The 19,901-nt window shown below is 44.6% G+C and overlaps 1 protein-coding gene across 3 annotated transcripts in view; it reads left to right on the forward strand.

Moving 5' to 3' along the window:
• ACVR2B (activin A receptor type 2B) overlaps positions 1–19,901 on the forward strand; it is a 108,434-nt gene that overhangs the window by 61,958 nt on the left and 26,575 nt on the right. For all 3 annotated transcript variants that reach the window (XM_051768301.1, XM_051768303.1, XM_051768302.1), the window contains exon 2: positions 17,128–17,335. In XM_051768301.1, coding sequence (XP_051624261.1) covers positions 17,128–17,335 — 208 coding nt within the window. The remainder of the gene's footprint in view (positions 1–17,127; positions 17,336–19,901) is intronic.

The raw sequence follows: 19,901 nt of genomic DNA on the forward strand, positions 1-19,901 counted from the left end.
TTTGTTCCTTTCCCCTCTAGCGTTTGAAGGACTAATTATAGGAAGAGCTGCAGAATGCCCTGTGCGGGCATGGATGCAGCCAAGTTTCTACTTTGCTGGCTGCATGAGTCACTGTGCTGCATCCTGTGCTCTTTGATATGTGCCCTTGCTTCAGAAATTATATATTTATTTTATAGGTGGAGAGATAAGTGTGTTTTACTGCATGTCACTGAGCCCTTGCTAAAGATACCTTTGTCAAAAGGATGCACAGCAGCTCGGTGGAGGAGGCTGGGGATGGGCTGGGACGTGAGGGTGGCTGGGGATGAGTAAACACACCGATGTGAAAAGTGAGCGGCTGAAAGCTCGAGCATCTTGGCAAGGCTTGTGCTGCTGGCTCGACTGAGAGGCAGCGCCCTATTTTAAGATGATTTGAAATTGGGTCTGAGGATTCTCCTGTCTGCAGTTCTCTGCTCACCAGTAGCCAGGTGCTGACTCTTTGCTGGGCAGGAGGGACCATCTCCCATGCCTGACGTGGTCACTGCCAGTCCCCCAGATGGCACGAGAAAAATCAGTGTGACCAACCCAAGCACCCTGAGGAGGAGAGAGGGTTAATCAGCCACATGACTGGTCCGAGGCATTTGGTCTCATTTATCATCTCTGCCTGTGCTCAGCCCCAGGATGGTGGGTGTGCCAGGGGAGTTAGGGCCAGCGTTGGGGTGACCCTGTCCGAAAGCGTGAATAAAAATACTTCTCAGTCTGGAAAAAAGTAGGATTTTGCTATCAGGAAGAGCTTACAGATCCTAGATAATAATACTGTACAAATGTGTGAATGTCTTAAAAATATATGAAGTCCTCTCCCACTGAAGGTGACACACATGATGGGAGGAAAACTACTGCTGGGCTGGTCTGTATGGGGAGAGTGGGACACTTACAACAAGGTGATGTATATAAAGCCTCAAGCCTGTGTGTGAGAGCTGTAGTTCCCAAACTGTAATCAGCAGGCCAGTTATAGTGTCTTATGTTAAACTTTTGTTGTTTAGGTAACACAGCAAGTTTGGGATCCTCTGACACAGATAAGTCAAATATTCCTGACCCGATGTATAACCTTGGGCTTGGAGCTGTGCCTTCTCCTCCGGCTCTCCCCACCTGTGATAACAGGAATAGCGACATTTGCTGCTGTTTGTAAAGCAGTGTTGGCATGAAGAGCTGCAAAGTAAAACGGGGATGCTTCACAGGGCCAGGATGCAGGATGCTCCGCTCGCCGTTCCGGCCCGGAGCCGATGCTGTGAGGTTGCTTAAAAACACGGTGCATCCTTTGTCTCACCATCTTTAGGCAATATGCTGTTTGGGAGGAGACTGGCGCAGTGAGGACCAGATGTATGTTAAGCCCTTGGGGCCATATTGAAATGCAAATGGAAATGAAATAGTGTGTTTCTTCCAAGAGTGGTATAGAGATGAAAATGCCTCGTTGGTAGACTGTGCATCGAAAGCGGATAACTGGGTGTCAGCCCTGACAATGCTTTATCCTGTTGGGAAACCTGCATGCAATGCAGTGTTGTATTTGGGGTTTTGAGGTCATTGTTACACAGATTATTTAAGCCTGGGTGCATTTTTAGCTGGACTTTGTCTAAAGAATAAACATAGCCAGGGCTGTTTTCCAGTCATCAGCTAAACAGCCAGATCAGGGGCTTGAGTCAGCGATTCTTGCAAAACATTACTGGCTGTCTTCAAAAATATTTCCTAACACTTTTTGCTTTTGAAAATGTAATCATGCATAAAGCGATGTACGTTAGTTTTGCTTCACAAATGATTCTGGTGCCTAGACTCTGTGTATGTGTGTGTGTGTGTGTGTGTGTCTTGGCTCTGCCTCTCGCTTGTGTGGTGCTCTGCTTCCTACATGCATCGATGTGTGCCTGAGATGGCAACCTAAAGAAGGGACTCACCCTCTTCCAGGAATAAAAGAGATAAATGATCTCCTTCTGAAAAAACAGGATTTATGTTTTTGCCATATTAGGGATATGTGGCTTGTATCAGTATAACTAACCTGCAGTCCCTATTCCACTAGAAAAGCTGCTGCAAACAAAGAGCTCCAGCTCTTGCTGCAAGGCTTGTAGGTCTGCCCTGGCTTTTGATTCAATCTGTAGAACTCCTTTCCAGTAGAAACACCACTATGGTTCATATTTCATTATGAGATGGCTAATCCCCATTAGTTATCCCATGCTAGAAATGTATGGCAAGGGGGACAGTATGTTCATTCCTCACTATACTGAAATCAAAGGGGGTTCTGAGATGCCGGCTTGGAACAAGCACTGTGATGACTTCTTCCTGCTTAGATTTTTCGAAACTGTTTAGTGACTTGTGGATACTAAATTTGAGACATTTTAAGCATTTTTTTTTCCCTCAAGAATGAGGCACCTTTTCAAGACAGCTTAGGCTGGCTGTCCTGCATGAAAATATTTACTCCCTTTGGAGCTCTTGACCCTTCCAGAATACAGCCGGGCAGGCACGTGGCTTCCTCTGCTTCAGTGTAAAGGTCACTTATGATGTGTTGTTAATGAATAATTACTACTGCATGCTTCCCTCTTTAAATGGCATGGCATCTTTGCTACATAAAACATTAAAAACTCATTAAGATGGAAAATACCAATGAACAGATGAAAAGCCTGTGCAAAATCTCTGGGAAACGGTTGCAAGGGGAGCATGGAGGGTCTCTGGCAGGGAGGAGGCTTTGTATCCTTCTCTCAGCAGCTGTTGGCTCCAAATGGCACTATTGGGCTCGAGGCAGTTGTTTGGAGGGATTGGGTTCCTCAAATCCCAACATGAAAAGAAATGCAGTCTGTCTCGATTGGTCAGATGGAAATCAAGAGCAGAGTCACAGTCCATAACAAACTGTGTTTGCTTGGCCAGTAGTTGCTTGGGTCTGGCAATATTTGAATTATTTTTAAATTACGTTTTTAGATTGAAGATATTTAGTATAGGAACTAGACAATGGCCAGACTGGGCCAGAACAAAAGCCCACCCAGCCTGGTGGCCTGACTCCACCCTTCGTCACTTGTTTTACTCTTCATCAGTTGTCTCACCCTTGCAAAGCAGGGGTCATCTTAGACATGGAGGAGGTTGATCAGCAGTGTTATTCTCCAGTTGTTGTTCAGCATGAGGAAGAGTGCATCTCTTAGTGCTCGCCAGAGGTCCCAGGATAGCTGGAATTATAGGTTATGTTTTCCTAGGTTTATTGTATTAAAGAAAGTGAATCCTATACTAAACTATTTATATTGAAAAGCTTGAACTATGACATGATGCCCTGGGGAAATGTGTACAAGCAGAGGTGAGCTGACACTCTCCTGTGCTCTTATCTTTGCTCCAACCTCAGAAAGAAAGATGTAAAGGTGGAGGGATTCCCATCTGTGCTGCTGCCTTGGCTGGGGCAGGTGTGTTCACCTACTTGTTGGTGTGGAAGCAGGTAGATGGTCCTGCACGCTCCAAAAAGTTACCAGAAGCTTTGTTTGCTCTTCTCAGGTGGCTGCAAGGCCTTACCAAAGTTCAGGAAAATTGGCTGAAGAGTGCTGAGACTCATGTGTTCAAACCTAGTGGGCAGCTTAGTGGTTTTATTGCTCAACTGGCTGCTGTCACAGTGAAACTTTTCACATTGCCTTGGAACTTTTTAATTTCTTTAGTGAATAATGGAATTTATTGGTGGTATGTCTTCCATTTCTGTTCCTGCTGATTAGCAGGAGTTGTACAGGAGTTGTACAGTAATGTCTCATACAGTACCTTTTTATTAGAAAGGTGGGAGAAGTTTACATGCCTGTGTCCCCAAGTATATCTGAGCAGGGGGAGGCAGTGAGAAGAAGTGTTCAGGGCTGCAGTTTGCTCATCTCTGTGTAGCTGCCATACCTCTGTGTGTATGTTCCTGCAGGCACCTCTCTCATCTTGCAACTCATGCACACAGAGCAAAACAAGTGATTATTGCATCTTGCTGATGAAGCTTTTGAGGAGAAAGGAAAGCGTTTGACTGCAGCCTAAAATGATCATGTTGCAGATTATGGAGGGAGTATTTGAAAGATTTTTGCAAGGTGATTTAAACAAGGATAAGTTGATCCATGGTTGCCCTCTTGCTGAAATCTGGAGGAGAAGGAAGAAAAAAAAAAGTAAAGTACCTTCGAGATTTTAAAAGGTTTGCTCTGTCAAGGTCCAAGGTCTGACCTGCTCTCTCTGGTATCAGGAAAGGTCTCTTCACTGAATGTTCAGGTTAGTAGAGGGAGGAGTCACTTTCAGTCATTTATCTTTTATCAACTGAGCCCCTTTCCATCATATACCAGCAATCCTGGCTAACTGGAGAGGTCCCAGTTGACTGGAAGTCAGCAAATGTGACACTATCTCTAGAAAGGGCAAGAAGAAGGATCTGGAGAGCTACAGGCATGTCAGCCTGACGTTGGTGCTGGGAAAGGGCAGAGAGGGGATCATCTTGAGTGCCATAATGTGACACGGACAACCAGAGGATCAGGTGCAACAAGCATGAGTTTATGAAAGGCAGGTCCTCTTTACTGACATGATCTCCCTCTGTGACAAGGTGACCCACCTAGTGGATGAGGGAAAGGCTGATGATGGGAAATCAGAGGGGACTTGGAGCAGTTAATGGCCTTGCGGTGGAATCGGGGTGGCCACTGGCAGCAGAACAGTGTTTGTGTCCACAGATGGTAACATTCAACATGAAGAGAATTGCCAGGTTTCAAACATCCCCTTGTCACCACAACAGTTGTGTAATTGAGGCTGACAACCATATACTGTTGTTTTTTCTTTCAGAGACCCACCTGTCTCCATCATAGAATCATAGAATGGTTTGGGTTGGAAGGGACCTTTAAAGATCATCTCGTTTCAACCCCCCTGCCATGGGCAGGGACACCTTCCACTAGACCAGGTTGTTCCAAGCCCTGTCCAACCCGATCTTGAACATTTCCTGGGATGGGGCATCCACAGCTTCTCTGGGCAACTTGTTGCAGTGCCTCACCACCCTCACAGGAAAGAATTTCTTCCTAATATCTAATCTAAGCTTATCCTCTTTCAGTTTGAAAACATTGCTCCTTGTCCTGTCACTGCAGAGTGTGGTAAGAAGCCTTTTTCCATCTTTCTTGTAAACCTCCTTTGTGTATTGAAAGACTGCAGCAAGATCTCCCTGGAGCCTTCTCTTGTCTTGGATTCTAATTGTATTTCCGGTGATAAATCCCTTTAAATACTTGCGGTGTCCCTGAAAGTTCCCCATCTCCTTATTCTCGTACATCAGCATCTAAATAAAGAGGGAGCAGCATCAGAGATGGGGCTTGTGAAGATTCCCACCTATCTGAGGTTAGGGAATTGGCTGGAAGTACTGTACTGAATCTTAGAATATTACTTTATGCTGTTTTACGTAATATTGGAGCCTGGTCACCATGGGAACGGGCATCTAAATAGAAAGTCGAACTGGAAGGGAATGTACCCAGTTTCTGGGGTGGAGCTGTTGAGCTCATGTCATCCAGAAAGCTTGGACACGGATGGAGGGTAAGTTCTTCTTTCACTCCGTGTGCGCACTGTGGTCCAAAGTGTTTCAGTCTTCCTACAGTGTGAGAAAACTGGGAAGGAGAAGACCTGCCTCAGAGCACACAGTTATTTTATTGCTTCCCACCTGTGAAACAGGCAGGATTTCAACTTTCTGGGACAATCTGCTCAAAAACATTTGTATTTCAAAGTGGGATCTGGATGCTGGTGAGTGCATATAATCAAAATGGAATCTAATAGGTGACTTTATTTTCCCCCACCCCCTTTACATAATATCTCTTCAGCATCTCTTTTATAACTTGTCTTTAGAGAATCACTACAGTTATCCAACCATTTCTTCTGTGCCTTTCATTATTGTAACAGAAACAATCACTGGAAATTGCATGATGGCATTGGGTTGTGCTACATTCCTTCCTCAGGTCATTTGACAGGACCTTTTGTCAATAGGCCCAAAGGAGAAAGGTACGTTTCTGTAAACATGAGACACGTCCCAGATGTGCTGTAGCCACCTGGGAGAAAATTCCATTGTAAAAGGGGCTCTTGAAATTGCTCATGTGGGATTTGCCATTAAGAGCATAAAGACTGGAGAAATGGACTTCTGATTCGGCTGGCAACTTGTTTCTCATCCTTGAAGAATTTTAGGAATGTCTTTACTTCCTTTTGGAGGAGTCTGTGATTGCAAGGGCTAGAAAGTTGCTTTTCTTCCTTCCTCCCTTCTTTCGGGCTGGGTTCTTCTGCCTTCTCATGCTTTCACTGAAGATTGTTAACTCTCGAAATACCAGTGTACACTGGGAAGGAGCCTTTTAAAAGTCAGTGGTTTCTTTTGCAAACCTTGAGTGATCTGAAGGTCTAGAGTGTAATGCAAAAGATGTTCCTTGCTTCAAGGAGTTATCGAGTATTTTCACGTGTACTGCTGTGGGCTGAACGAAGGAATCTCTCCATGGGATGTTGTAATGCATAATTGTCCTTCATCGGTGTAACTCTGGCTATAAATTGTGCCCGTGCTTTGTGCACTGCACTTGGATCATGCTCTTACCCTTGAGCTAAAATGTACCAGGGTGTCAAGGCATCAATGATTCCTCACGTGCTGGGGAAGGCAGCTCAAATCTACATGTTTTGTTCTCTGGAACATGGAGAGATACAGGGATTTTGTCATCCTGCATTTTGTATAACACACAAATGGGCTTTGCCCAAAAGGGCTTGATTCCCCATAAATACAGTGAGCTCTGGAGCATCCTGCAGGGAGCCATGGGCTTTGCTGTAACTCAGGGCTCTATGCAAAAGACTGGGCAAGCACCCCTTGTGTGGGCCCACACCATTTCTTGGTTCCTCTGAAGCAGAAGTTTGGTTTTCTCAGGTAAATAAAGAAGAGACCCCAGTTGGCGTAAACCAACAACCATCCATCAGCACGCTGGAATTGAGGTTTGAACTTAGACATCTATAAGATTTTCTCTCTGTCACTGCCTCCCCTTCGACTGGCTGGCAAGAAGAAGCTGTGGTGTAGCAGAAAGGTAATCTCAGAAACCTGATTTCTAGGTAAAGAGAATCTTCTTCTGCTGACAGCACTATCAAATTATTTCTTCCCAGTTTCCCACTTGCTCATGTAATCTGCTGATTGAGTGAGTCATCTCTATGGTGTATTTGAATTCTGGTCAATGAGGGAGTTTAAAACAGTGAATTTGAACCTGTTCCACAGTTTAGAGTAGTTGTGCTTTTTTATTTGTTTTCTTTCTCCATCCTGCTGAGAAAACTGCCCCACTTCGAGCTTTGATTATTCAAGTGGAAGAGGGTGACAGGAACACAAACAAGCATCATTTAATTCTTGGGGGCATGGTTTCCTGATGCTTGACCTTTTGGACTTCCCACATCTTCTTGTCCATTTACATGCATTACAGTTTTTCCAATTACCAGTGAATTAAATTTGGAATTGTGGTATTTGGAAATGTCAAGCAGAATCAATAGAAAAGCACTTGGGGCCCAATCTTAGTAGACTCAGCACATTTTAAAGCATATTTGAAATGTCCCTGCTGATAAATCTCGGAGGGCCATGTGTAGATTATAAATTGAGGTGCTGCTGTTTGGGTACTGAAGCTCTCTGTGGCTTGCCAGGTGTGCTGTGCTGTGTTAGACACACTCTCTCCCTGGAGAAGATCTTAAAAATCAGGAGCTCTGAAAAGCATTTCTGCTGGTGGCAGCAGCAGAAGATGATGAGGATGGTTAGGATGGAACAGGTGCACATGAAAGAGCTGGGAAAGGCATTGCCACGTGGTTATCACTGTTCCTTAAACCTCTGCACTCCACCAGGAGATGCTCCCATATCCTCATCCCTTTGCCTGGAAGGAAGTTTCTGCCTGGAAGGCCTGCTTTGAAAGCTTTTCAAAACTTCACTGTGTGGGGGGAAAATATTTACGAACATACGTGATTTGACTTCCTCCTCCCGTGCTCTGTGGAGACCTCATGCTGGCTCCTCAGGAGAAAGGGAGAGAACAAATGCCTGTGTTTTAAATGTCATTTCAGATTTTGCTGCGTATTTTACTCAGTGATTGGTGGCATCTGGTCAAAATCTGCCCTCTCTTTGATTTTCAGGCGTGTAGTTGGAAATATCTTAATCTTGCAATTAAACTCTAATGTTTCCTGTCACCGAGGCTGCAAAGTTTGGCGGCTGAGACAACCTTCTCGGTAGCTTATTTGCACAGTGCTCAGCCCACGAGGGGCCATTTTTCATGCCAGACAGTAGTCATTGCTGTTACAAGCCAAATAAATGGTCTGCTTAATGCTTTTATAAATGCACACCTCAAATTTCAGAAAAAAAAATAAAATAAAATCTCAATAGCTGTATGCTTGTTTGAAGACTCGTGGTCTGGGGAGAAAACACCACCTCTCCTTTATAGAAATCCTGTACGGAGCAATGCATTTTCTTGGCGTGGTGGTGCAAAGGAAGCCTGGAGGTGTCTCCTAATGAGCAGGGTAGGTGGAGGAGAGGCTTGTTTCAGAGGTCCTGCATGAGGTGTCATCCTTGGGGATGGTCACACGTGGATAGACAGCAGCTCAGAATCTCTGGAAATTTGGATGGGCGATCTGCAGCTTTACACGCTCTCCTCCACCCCACGCCGTGTGCAGGCAGGCGGGCAGCAGCAGTGCCCTTTTTGGATCTGCAACTTTGTGTTCGTCAGGGCTGACTTGATTTTGTTTTCGTTCTCTTGGGTTAGTGGAGGAGTGTGTATCTGTGTAAAAAAAAAAAAAAAAAAAGAAAAAGAAATTAGGCCTTTTTTATGTGTTATTACTAATCCCGTTTGAGCTCTGCTGTCCAAATTGCCTCGTTTGTGACCCAAAGTGCATTTAAACATGAACTGCAGAAGCACCACGGCATTAAATGGTTTTGATTGATCTCCCTGATGGTTTTATTAAAGAACTAAAACCTTTTTTGGGGAGACAGATACAGTTAGCAATGCGAAGGAAGAAATGTAATTACATTTTGGCTTTGTCCTTAACTGAAATGATACAAAATAGGATTTTTCTAATGGATAACTAAAATGATCTCTTCTTTAAATAAAATATAGAAATGACCATCTGAGTTCAAGTCAAAAATGCTCTGCTTCCAAAAATTGATTAACTGCTGGCAATGTTTCTGTCCTGCTGCACACCAGGCCAGCCGGTGACCTGGCCAAATCTCCTTGGATCGCTCTGCCTGGCCAGAGGAATGATTTACTAAACCTTTTCCTGAGTGATCCTCCCCTTTGGGCCAAGAGATTAATCTCGTCAGCGCTGTGTGCATGTGTGTGTGTGTGTGTGTGTACACTCAGTATTCCACTAAATCGAATATTACTCTTGTCTCACTCGGCTCCGTCTTCCCTGTACAGGAATCTACCTGGTTTTATGGACTTATGAGAAGCTGGAATGCTACATGTCCTTCTCTGGGTCCTTTTATCCACCACCTTCTATCTACCCTCTTTGACTTAAAATACCAAGGAAATTATTCAGAAGAATTAAACCTTTATTGCATCCTTTCCCCCAGCTGGTAGTAATGACTCCTAAAACACACTCTTTATATTTTACAAAACAGGTTTTGCTGTCAGTTTAGGGGAATATTCTAGTAAAGACCTAATTCTTTTGAATAATTTCCTTGTTATCTTTTACTGACTTAAACCCAAGTTAAAAAAGAGATATATGGTGTAGGGGGGGGGGGGGGCATTGCTACACAGATGTCCGTGGAAGCTGTGAAGTGTGAGTCATGGTGTGAATATAGAAGCCCTGAGTTGTCATCCCTGGTGAGCAGGGAGGATGTATTTCTTAATATTAAAGTTCCTTTTTTAATTTTAAAAGAAAATGACTTAAAGCCTCCTGTCCTTTTGAGGCTGGTTGTCAATGGCATCATTGCAGGTTACCATGGAAATATATACTGAGATAATAGATTAACAGCCATTGATTGACTTGAAAACTTGGAGCTCTTTTACTGTGGGATAAGCCAAATCTATTGACAGAAAACAAAATTCCAAGTAATATCTTACCTTGGTGTTACATCTTTGCTGTTCTCGGTGCTGCCTGGGCCCGGTTTTGCCTGATCTGGCTTAAGAACCAAAACATTCTGCAATAGTTGATGCTTCTAATTAGCCAGGGCAGTGCCCACCCTGGCATTCAGCTGGTTGGAAGAGGCAGGCCCTGGGTATTTGACCATTCTATGCCTGGCTATTGAGTTCCCCAAAGGTGGAGTGAGGTTTTGGCTTGAGAAAAGGGCTCTGCAGAGTCATGGGAGCTCATTTCAGTTCCATGGGGCTCCATCATTTCAAGGCTTTTGTGAAGGAACAGGGAATACACGCAACAAGTCCTCAAATCCTCGTGTTCAGTTACGTACTTAACCACAGATGTCATCACTAGCCTGATGCTTTGCCTAAAAACGTATTTAGACCCTATTACTGAAGTACAGCAGGAATGAAATCACCCCACTTGGGGAATAAGTGCTGCAGCAACACTTAGTAATCATATATTCATTTTGTAGAGATGCAACTGGGTGGTCTCTCCAGAGCAACGTTTTCCAAACATTCCCAGTTACAAGCCTTCATCTGGCTTGATTTTGGGATCTGAAATGCTAGCAATAACTATTTGAAATTCTTTAATTTGCAGCGCTGCACATAATTTCTGGGCAGGTGTCTGAGAAAAGGAGAGTTGGGGGCAGCAGTCCTCTTTCCCTGCCTTTCCCTCCCCACTAGTGCCTCTCAGTGTGCTCCACATATGCTTAGATTGTGGTCTCCCCATTGAAGGTTGTGTCAGAATGCAGCTGTGGGTTCAGAGGTGGCTAGTTTAGCATCCCTGCAGTGCTGAGGGATGGGGAGGGGTGGGTGTGAGCTGGCGCTGAAATGGTTCATCCCAGCAGATGCTGCACTGTAAGGTGAGCACCCAGCAGCCTCTCATTTCCCAGCTCTGCTCATCCATGCTGTGGTTTGAGGGATAGCTCTTGAAAACAAACCCAAACCTCAAACAAAGGGCCCGACTTTCATAATCACACGTGCAAGAATGCATCCGCAGTTGCTTAATTGCTACATGCAATTACCCTCCAAATTAGAGGGCAATTACCCCAATTCAGTGTACAATCTCTGTCATTTTACATTATAAAATTACATGTACAAATAGCTATATAGGGACATAACGAAGTGTTTGCAAATAGCTTCAGTTGCATACACAGTTTCATATATAAAGCCCTGTGGTTTTGACAGTCAGGCAAACAGACTGTCTGGTAAATCACTCAGTGTTTATGCAGACTATTTTGACACATCCCATCTTTTCATATATACTTTCTTTTTAGGTTTTCAAAAGGGGACAGGCAGAGATAAAGAGCTGAGATTTATAGCAGCCTTCAGCCTTTGGGAAGATATTCCCTATGTATCTCATTATGAGTTAGGAGCGCAGCAACTGCTAACACCTAGACCTGGAGTTGCCACGCTGGATCTTGGCCATAATTTAGAAGCTGTTGGATAATGATGCAGCCTCAGTGATCTGTCAGCGACTCCAAATTAGGAGAGCAGAGTTTAGTCTCAGATCAGCAGCAGAGTCCCATGCATCAGCAGGCTGAATTCCTTCAGTTCAAGAGGACCCTTTTTTAATGAGCTCCCTCTGTGCCTTGCAACTCCCAAGTAGAGACGAGAGGTCCTCCTGTGTCGCATGGTGCTTCAACTGCTCTTCCCATCATTATGTGCCTCAGATAGGTGCTGGGGATCTTGCTTGGCAAAAACCCAGTGATGCTTCAGTCATTTGGAGCGGAAAATTGACCCAAGGGTATCGGCATAATGGTAGTTCCTCAGGACTGAGGTCAAAAGGTTGATTTCCACCCCAAAAATGGGTGATGGTGGGTAGCCTCCCTCTGCCTTCGTGATGTATGGGAGTTATTTGGGCTTGATATTTTGTGCAAAGGTACTTCTGTGCAGCTTTTGTTCGAGGAGAAGCCACACTGCGTCATCCCCGAAGCGCTGGGTGGATGCAGTGGGATGCCAGAAACCCATCTGCTCCTGCAAAGCCTGATGCTTCCTTAGACTTTGATTTCAAATGGGACTTCAGGCTTTATTCCTTAAATGACTGTTTGTGGATCGTGGTATTAAAACGTTGATCGTTTTTGCCTGGTTGCTGGCACGAGACTTTTCCGTGGAGAGGACTGGGACTAATAGTGGGCTGCACTGCTGGGCATGCTGTGCTTCTGCCCCACGTCCATGCTCCTGCCCCACAGCCATGCTCCTGGTTTGCCTGCTCAGCCTTTCTGCACAGTGTTGCCAGTGCAGTTGTTCTGCCTCCAGTAGTTTCCACCCAGCTGTGGTGGAAACATCTCCCCTGCAAAATGGCAAATGGATGGCAGGAGCCAGCAGATCCCACCTGTGATTGTACCTGTTACCTGTACCTAACGGGAACCCCTTCTCCTATTGGTAAGAAACAGCTTTTTTTTCCAGATTTTGCATTATGGCTGGCAGAATAGGGTTAGGCAGGAGGGGAACGGGGACCCAATGAATTAAACCAGGTTCCAAACAGTGATATTCAAACACTTGCTTAGCAAATGTTTTATATCTCATTGTGCCCAAGTCCTGCTGACTTTCTGCCAAAAGCTGAGCGGTTCCCTGGGATGTTTATTTTCCATCCTGAGTGAGCAGGATGTTACCAGGCAGTGCCACTGAATGAAGGAGCTGAGGAGCTTTTCTACATACCAAGGCTGCTGTGAGGGAGGTGACAAGAGTGTTGTGAGGAGGGGAGAGCAGGTCTGGGGGGCACAGCCCCTTTAGTCCATCCCAAGATGTGTTTGTGACTGTACTGAAAGGCTTTTGTTTCAGGAAAGGTTCTTTTGCCCAAAATTAGTTGTGTCCCTTCTCTCAGATACTCAGGTTTGGTACAACACTTCTCTTGAGCCAGGTTATGCTGAAATGAGAAGCAGGACATGGTTGATCTGTGCCTATTATGGAGTCATTTGGGCTGGAAGGGACCTTTAGAGGGCATCTAGTTCAACTCATCTGCAGTGATCAGGGACATCTTCAATTACATCAGGTTTCTCAAAGCCCTGTCCAACCTGACAGTGAATCTTTCCAAGGATAAGACATCTACCATCACTCTGAGCAACCTGTTCCAGTGTTTTGTCATCCTCATAGTAAAAATTTCTTCCTTACATCTAATCCAAATTGACTCTCTTTTAGTTACAAACCATTACCCAATGTCCAGCTCAGCATTTCTTACAGACCTGTAGTGGCTTTGGGGGTATCCATTGCCCAAGGGGGGAAGAGGAGACAGAAGAGACTACAGGGCTCCCTGGAGTTACAGGAACAAAGCTCAGATTTCCTTCTCTTAATCACTACCCCACCTATCTCCCTCAAAGGGACAAAACCCTGTTTTGATTCTCCCTCCCTCTGTTCAGTTGAGGGTTTTAATGCAGTGAGGGCAGAACAGGCAGTTAGCTGCAAACTTTGGTCTCTGCGTGATCCATTACAGAGCAAGGTGTGAGTGTTTCTTGATGAGCTAAAGCAGCAGGTAAATTAATACCCAGACCTGGAGCCATGCCCCTTCCTGCTGAGACCATCTTGGGCACAAACAGAAGGGTTTCTTGCAGTCTTGAGCACCCAGCAGGGTGAGGATCCTACCAAATGGCTTTTAAAAAGATCTGAGAGCAGGCAACAAACACGCAGGTTTTTTAAGTGTCTTCTTAATGCAAGCATCCTTAAGAACTGTTTTAAAGAAAGTATACATATATTTAGTCATCCATAACTTTATGCATGCTTTTATTCAACTCATCTAAACTTTGACAGCGGGGGGAAAGCTGGGAAAGGCCTTTTTCCTGGCACGGTTGCTGTTTGCAGAGTTGGGTTTGCATGTTTGCAAGCAGCTCTTAGTCTTCAGCTGAAACTTGTTCCAGAAAAGACAACTGTCTTGGGGGAAGGGAGTCTGGGCTCAGCACAGGATTTAGCAGCCTTGGTTTGCTGGTCCCAGAGCCGATACAACTTCTGCTTCGTATCTTTTCAACATCCCCTTTTCAAAGCACAGTGGAAATATCAAATCTCACTGCAGCTATGTGCATTGCATTTGCAGTTGTTGCAGGTGGAGAAAACAGAGGCTACACAGTATTTCTTGAGGTTACAGATGGAGGTGGCTGAGCCAGGATTAGATTTTGGGGCTGATTTGCAGTAAAATGGTTCATTAAACCTTCCAGCTTTCTGAGAGACAGAGTTAGGGAGGGAGAGGAAATTTCCATCTTGATCAAAAGCGAGATTCGGTTTGGGATGATGAAAATGATATTACAAAATGTATTTCCAGGAGGAGAGCAGAAGGTGATAGTGAGTATTAACTATCAGGTATTAGCTGGAAGCCATGCAGTGTATTACAGTGAAGGTGCATTTTACAATGAGGATGGGGAAACACTGGCACAGGTTGTCCAGAGAGGTGGTGGGTGCCCCATCCCTAGAAGCATTCACAGCCGGGTTGGATGGGTCTTTGAGCAGCCTGGTCTAGTTGGAGATGTCCCTGCTTATTGCAGGGAGGTTGGACTACATGACCTTTAAGGGTCTTTTCCAACCCAAAACATTCTATGATCCCATGAAGCCAAGATATTTACTCTTTTCTTTACAAATAAAAATATATCTCCCTCTCTCCCCCTGCTCCCCCTCCCCCCCAAAAAAGCTCCTTTGCTTTCCTGCTGATTTAACTAGTATTTAGCAAAAATGCTTAATCTGCCCTAACAAAGCATGGTGTAAGTATCAAGAGAACAAATATCAAGGCTTTAACAAGGAGTGTCAATATTGACACTGTTCTGTGTTGAGGGATATTGGTAGGTTGTTTTTATTATAGTAAGCAACTTGTCAGAGGAAAACTCTGATGGAGCTTTGCAAGCACTGATAAAGCCTGCAGGTGCTATTGATATTGAGCTCTTGTTCGTGTGTGCTTTGAATATAATTTCTAGTTTCAAAAGTCAGCTTTATGACATTCTCATACCCCTACTCCCTTGCAGTCTCTCCCACGATGCAGATTAAATGTTCTTCCCCCAAAAAAGTGTTATTGAAGGATTGAATACCTCTTCAGCCTGCAAAGACATCTTCCTAGTGTGATGTGTTTGCTCTGTACCACGGAAATTACCCATTGCTGAGTCCAGGTGTTGGGATTGGGAGCAGACTGGATGCATCACCCCTAGCTTGTACAGAATCTATGGTTTCTTCTGCAACCTTCTTGAAGTTCTATTTCTACTCTGTGTCAGGTCACCTGCTTTCCTTTCTTGATGCCTGTGGGGCAGTTGGGGGTTGATTCCCTAAAACAGATCAGGCTACACTGAATAGCTTGAAAGAAATCTGTTTCTCAAGCTCCATCTCTAAAGGGATCTCCATGCACTGCATAATTGGAGGTGAATTCTGCTTGGAGACTGGACAGCTTGAGGAGCTGCAGGCTGTGGAAGGGCAGGTCAGACTCCCCATAGAATCCTGATCACCTGGGACAAGTTGTTTAACTTGATGTGTTGAATCTTCCATTGGAAGTAATACTCCCTTCTCCGGCTGGGTGTTGTGAGGGTACTTACATCGGTGGATGGGTGTTCAAGTATGGAATTGATGAAGATACAGGAGGTATCTGGAACTGGTACCTGTGCTGGGCGCTTTCTCTGCCAGCTCTCAGCCACTTTCTGCTCAGTGTCTTATGAAGACTGAATTGCATCCACTTGCAGAGACCTCTCAGAAGGGGCTGGTTTGCCATGTTGAGCGGGAATCACAGGCTGGATTGCACATGGACAGTCCAGACATGGTCCTGATTGCCTTAAGCTCAACATTAAAGGTTGCATGACCTTCGGAGAGGATAGTCATGAAAGGACTGCAAAATTTTCCAGCCAGAAGCTTAATTCTATGGTTTACAGAGGTCTGGCTATTCTAAGAGCAGAGCACTTTCATTTCACCGTCCTGTGGGATCTCTTTGTGTTTTCTACCCAAGTTGTCAACACGTTTTATTGGGATACCTGCATTTTCCATGACTACAGTCCATCAAAATAATGGCTGGGTCTCACCTTGCCTTAGGTTGGGTAATCCCAAAGAGAGATGGCTGCAGGGCATTTCAGGATTTATGGAATCATGAGCTTCATGGTACAAGGCTCATGGTGCCTTTTCCGTTTGTCTACTTACGAACTGTGTTTGTTTCATTCTTCGTTTTGTTTTAAACTATTCCTCAAAATGCCACAAAGCAGCATATTTCCAAATGAAGAGAGGATTTCTATGGTTTGGGACAAAACAGGTCACCTGCAGATATCAGTGTTCCCTTACTTGACTCTGTTTTTAATGGATGTGTCTGCAATCATGTTTCAGTTCTGCCCCGTGGTGTCTATGAAGGAATTGTTTCCCTAGGGGCAGTAGGAACCCATGGTCCTTTGGTACAAAGCTCCAAAGGGAAAAAGACCCACAGATTCCTTTGTTTGTAATGACCAAGCATCCATTTGGATGGCCAGAGTTGTTTGGGGAACAGAGTTGTCTTTTGCTAAAGGTCTGGCATGGGTAGAGAAGGCACCATGAGCTGTGTCAACTGCAGCTAAAAATATTGCATTTATCATATGGAGACTTACTCAAATAAGCCTGAACTCGGACCTAAGTGAGGAATGGTCTGGCCCTCCTCTGCGGGATGAATGTTTTCTGTTCTCAGTTATGTCCTACTCATGTAAGCAACTATTTATTTTTACGTGATGTTTTCCAAAATAGTGGTGAGGAGTGAGAGTGACTGTGTTGTGTGAAGAGCCAACAAGCATCAAGTAGCACCCTGGGAGGTTGTTTTTTCCCAAACAGGGTTTCTGTGGCTAGAGAATACTGGGTATGGGTTGCACATGTATCCCCTTTTTAAGGTCCTGTGGTTGACACACTGGCCAGAGGAGATCTGGGGAGGTCTCAGCTGGGCTCTTGACTTCACCATGAGCTCCTGCTGTGAGCTTAGGCAAACTTGACCTCTCCATTCCCCACTCCACACCAGAGAAGAAGAATAATCTCCACGCTGTGCTGAGGCTCTCACTGACGAACTGTTTAGCTCCCAGGGAATCAAATGTATGCGTCACCCAAAACGGAGCCACGCGGAGATGTGTTTCCCAGTATCTATTTCTGATTTTACCTGAGCGTTCTTGGGGTTTGAATTTTTCTTCAGGGCCGGGCCATGGGGAGGCTGAGACGAGGGAGTGCATCTACTACAATGCCAACTGGGAGCTGGAAAAGACCAACCAGAGTGGTGTGGAGCGCTGTGAGGGGGAGAAGGACAAGCGGCTCCACTGCTACGCCTCCTGGAGAAACAACTCGGGCTCCATCGAGCTGGTGAAGAAAGGCTGCTGGTTAGATGACTTCAACTGCTATGACAGGTAATGGCCTAACTGGTTTATCTAAATACAGGTTTAATTGTTCCTCTAAGTGTAAAAGCTCATAATTTGTGCATTGAGGAAAAGAAAGCGAGTCCAAGTCCATTGACCCATTCATCCCGTCTAGTTACTTCTGTTGCTAATGCAGCTCTCAGAATTGTCACTTACCTGCTTTGACATTCTAAATAGAAGCTGCAAAAGGCACTTTTAGGGGTTTTGTGTTTTGTTTGGGTTCCATTTTTTCCTTAGCAAAGCTTTGATAATTCTGGCATGCATTGAAAAACCTGTCCTGTACCATCAAGTGAAGAGCAACATGTTCTTCCAAGAGCATTTGGTGATATAAAGGAAAACTTGGAATCATTTGGAGCTGTCTAGAAAAGCACAGATATCTGAGGGTGGTTAGGGATTGAGGTATTCTGACGTTTGTGATGCTGCAAAAAGTTTGTTCTTTGGCTGAGTCGGAGAGATGGGCTGGGAGAAAGAGTGAGGCAGGAAAAGCAACATGTGAGTTTGTGTGTCGCTGCCTGTAGTGATCTGAAAAGGAGTGAGGTTTTGTAGTACGAGGGCTCCAGCCTCATTAAATAGCTGGGAAAATTAACTAGTCTTTTCTCATTTCCCTTGATGCAATTCCACAGAGGGAAAAGAATTACAGCTAAAGAAAACAGCCCTCTGAAGTTTCGCCGTTGAAAAGGACAGTGTTCAGTAGCTCTAGGCTCAGTGTTTCTCTCAAAAAAAACCCCAAACGACCACCCAACTAAGCCAAGCCCAACGCTTTCAATAAGGGTTAGCAACATAAAGTTCAAGGACTTCCCTTGATATACCACCAATGTGGGTTGAGCTCACATTTGTGAAATTCCCAGTTATGCGTCTTTGTAGCTTCTTATTCCAAAAGTTTTAGAGCATCGGGTCCTGCACTGTGGGGTTGAGCTGGGACTAGATTTGTCCCATGGATAAAGAGTTTTCTCCCTTTGGTGCTGTACACTTTCCCTGCTTTTGTGCCCATTGTCTTAGCTTATCTCGACTGTGAGTTGTTCCTCATCTTCATTCTATTATTAGCTCTAGGGTTGCTTTCCCACCACACCTATTCCCTTGCCAATTGAGGAGCCAAGCTCTATATATAGTTAATTTTTTTTTTCTTTCCCAATAAATCAATCCTCCTTGGCCCATTAGTCATCCTAATGCCGATCCTTCTGAGAACAGAAGGTCACTGTATTTTCCTACTTCCAGGCAGAAGTGTTTACTGTAAACAGATTTCTGCTTTCAGTGCCTGCTCTCGTATCCAGTGACACTTGTATTGTCACTGAGTGTCTCTGCAGGGATGTAGTGGTTCTTAAACTTTGTCATAATGTGTTGCTCTGTTATAATGGTAAAAACTTTCCAGGGCTCCTCACCAGCCTTTTGCAGCCCTGGAATTGAGTATCCAGTATCCCATAGCCTGACTCTTCAAAGCCACAAGTTCCAGGGCAAAGCGAAACGATCTTCTGAGAATTAACAAACAGTACAAGTGTCAAAAGCAACATTTGAAATAAAGGTTAGCTTTAATAAGTAAAGGAGTAAAGGCTCTTTAAATGCAGTCCTTTTTACTTTTTCTCTTCCCTTGAGTGCCCTTGGCAGATATTCATGCATCCCAAATGGCAAAAATGGCTAAAAAGATGATTTTTTGATCAATGGTTCTGTGCTGATGCCCTTTTTGTTTCTGCCTTTGGCACCTTTGGATGCTGAGCTCCCAGAAGCAGCCTTGGGACTTGCACTTGTGCTCGTATCTCCCTGGATGCAGGGCATGGTCCTGTTCTGCTGGCTGCTGGTGCTCTCGGAGCACAGGCAGCATGTGCCAAGTGCTGCCTCCTTGTCGCTGGAAGGTGGAAAAATTTAGGAGTGCAAGAGTTGGGACATCGAAGGTGACGGCTCCTTACTCTGTTCTTTATCTTAAGGAAACGAGAACGTGGCACATGTACACTTAAGGTTATGGGAAAAAGGTAGTGTTTAAAAATCGACTTGTGTGCGCTCTCGTTTATTTACACAGACCCGCCGGGGAGGTCATGTACACCTTCCCTTGGATGTGAGCACGTGAAACACTCTGAAACGTGCCCTCACTGCCACAGAAAAATGTGTCATTCCCACTGTAATGCTCATTTGTAATATTTGCTAAGTATAACATGTCATACATACCTGGGTGGCTTCCCTGAGCGTGCACCAACTCAAAGACAGGGATAATGAATTGCAGATGTGGAACAGGCTGTTTTCGCTCATTAGCTTGATTTCTTAACCAACAGATTTAGCAAAGGATGTGTTTTCTATTGAAGACTCCAACACTGATGCTGTTAAATCCAAAGGGCTTGTTATCTGATTTCATGAAAAAGCATCTGGAAACATGTTTAACTTGTTGAAACATCTTTGTTCATTTGAATAAGTCAAATGGCTGCTTTTTTGCTTTGAAGCAAAAAATAAAAGCCTGAAAAACAAACCAAGTGCTTCCTAGCTGAGACCTTGCAGGAGACAGTTTGGCTATAGCCAGTTTTTTTCCCCCCAAGAAGAATAAAGCACCAAAAACTACCCAGTGTTAAGACTG

The sequence above is a fragment of the Manacus candei genome, unplaced genomic scaffold (assembly GCF_025592945.1).
Source record: "Manacus candei isolate 608988 ecotype Guabito, Panama unplaced genomic scaffold, ASM2559294v1 h1tg000094l, whole genome shotgun sequence".
NCBI lineage: Eukaryota > Metazoa > Chordata > Aves > Passeriformes > Pipridae > Manacus > Manacus candei.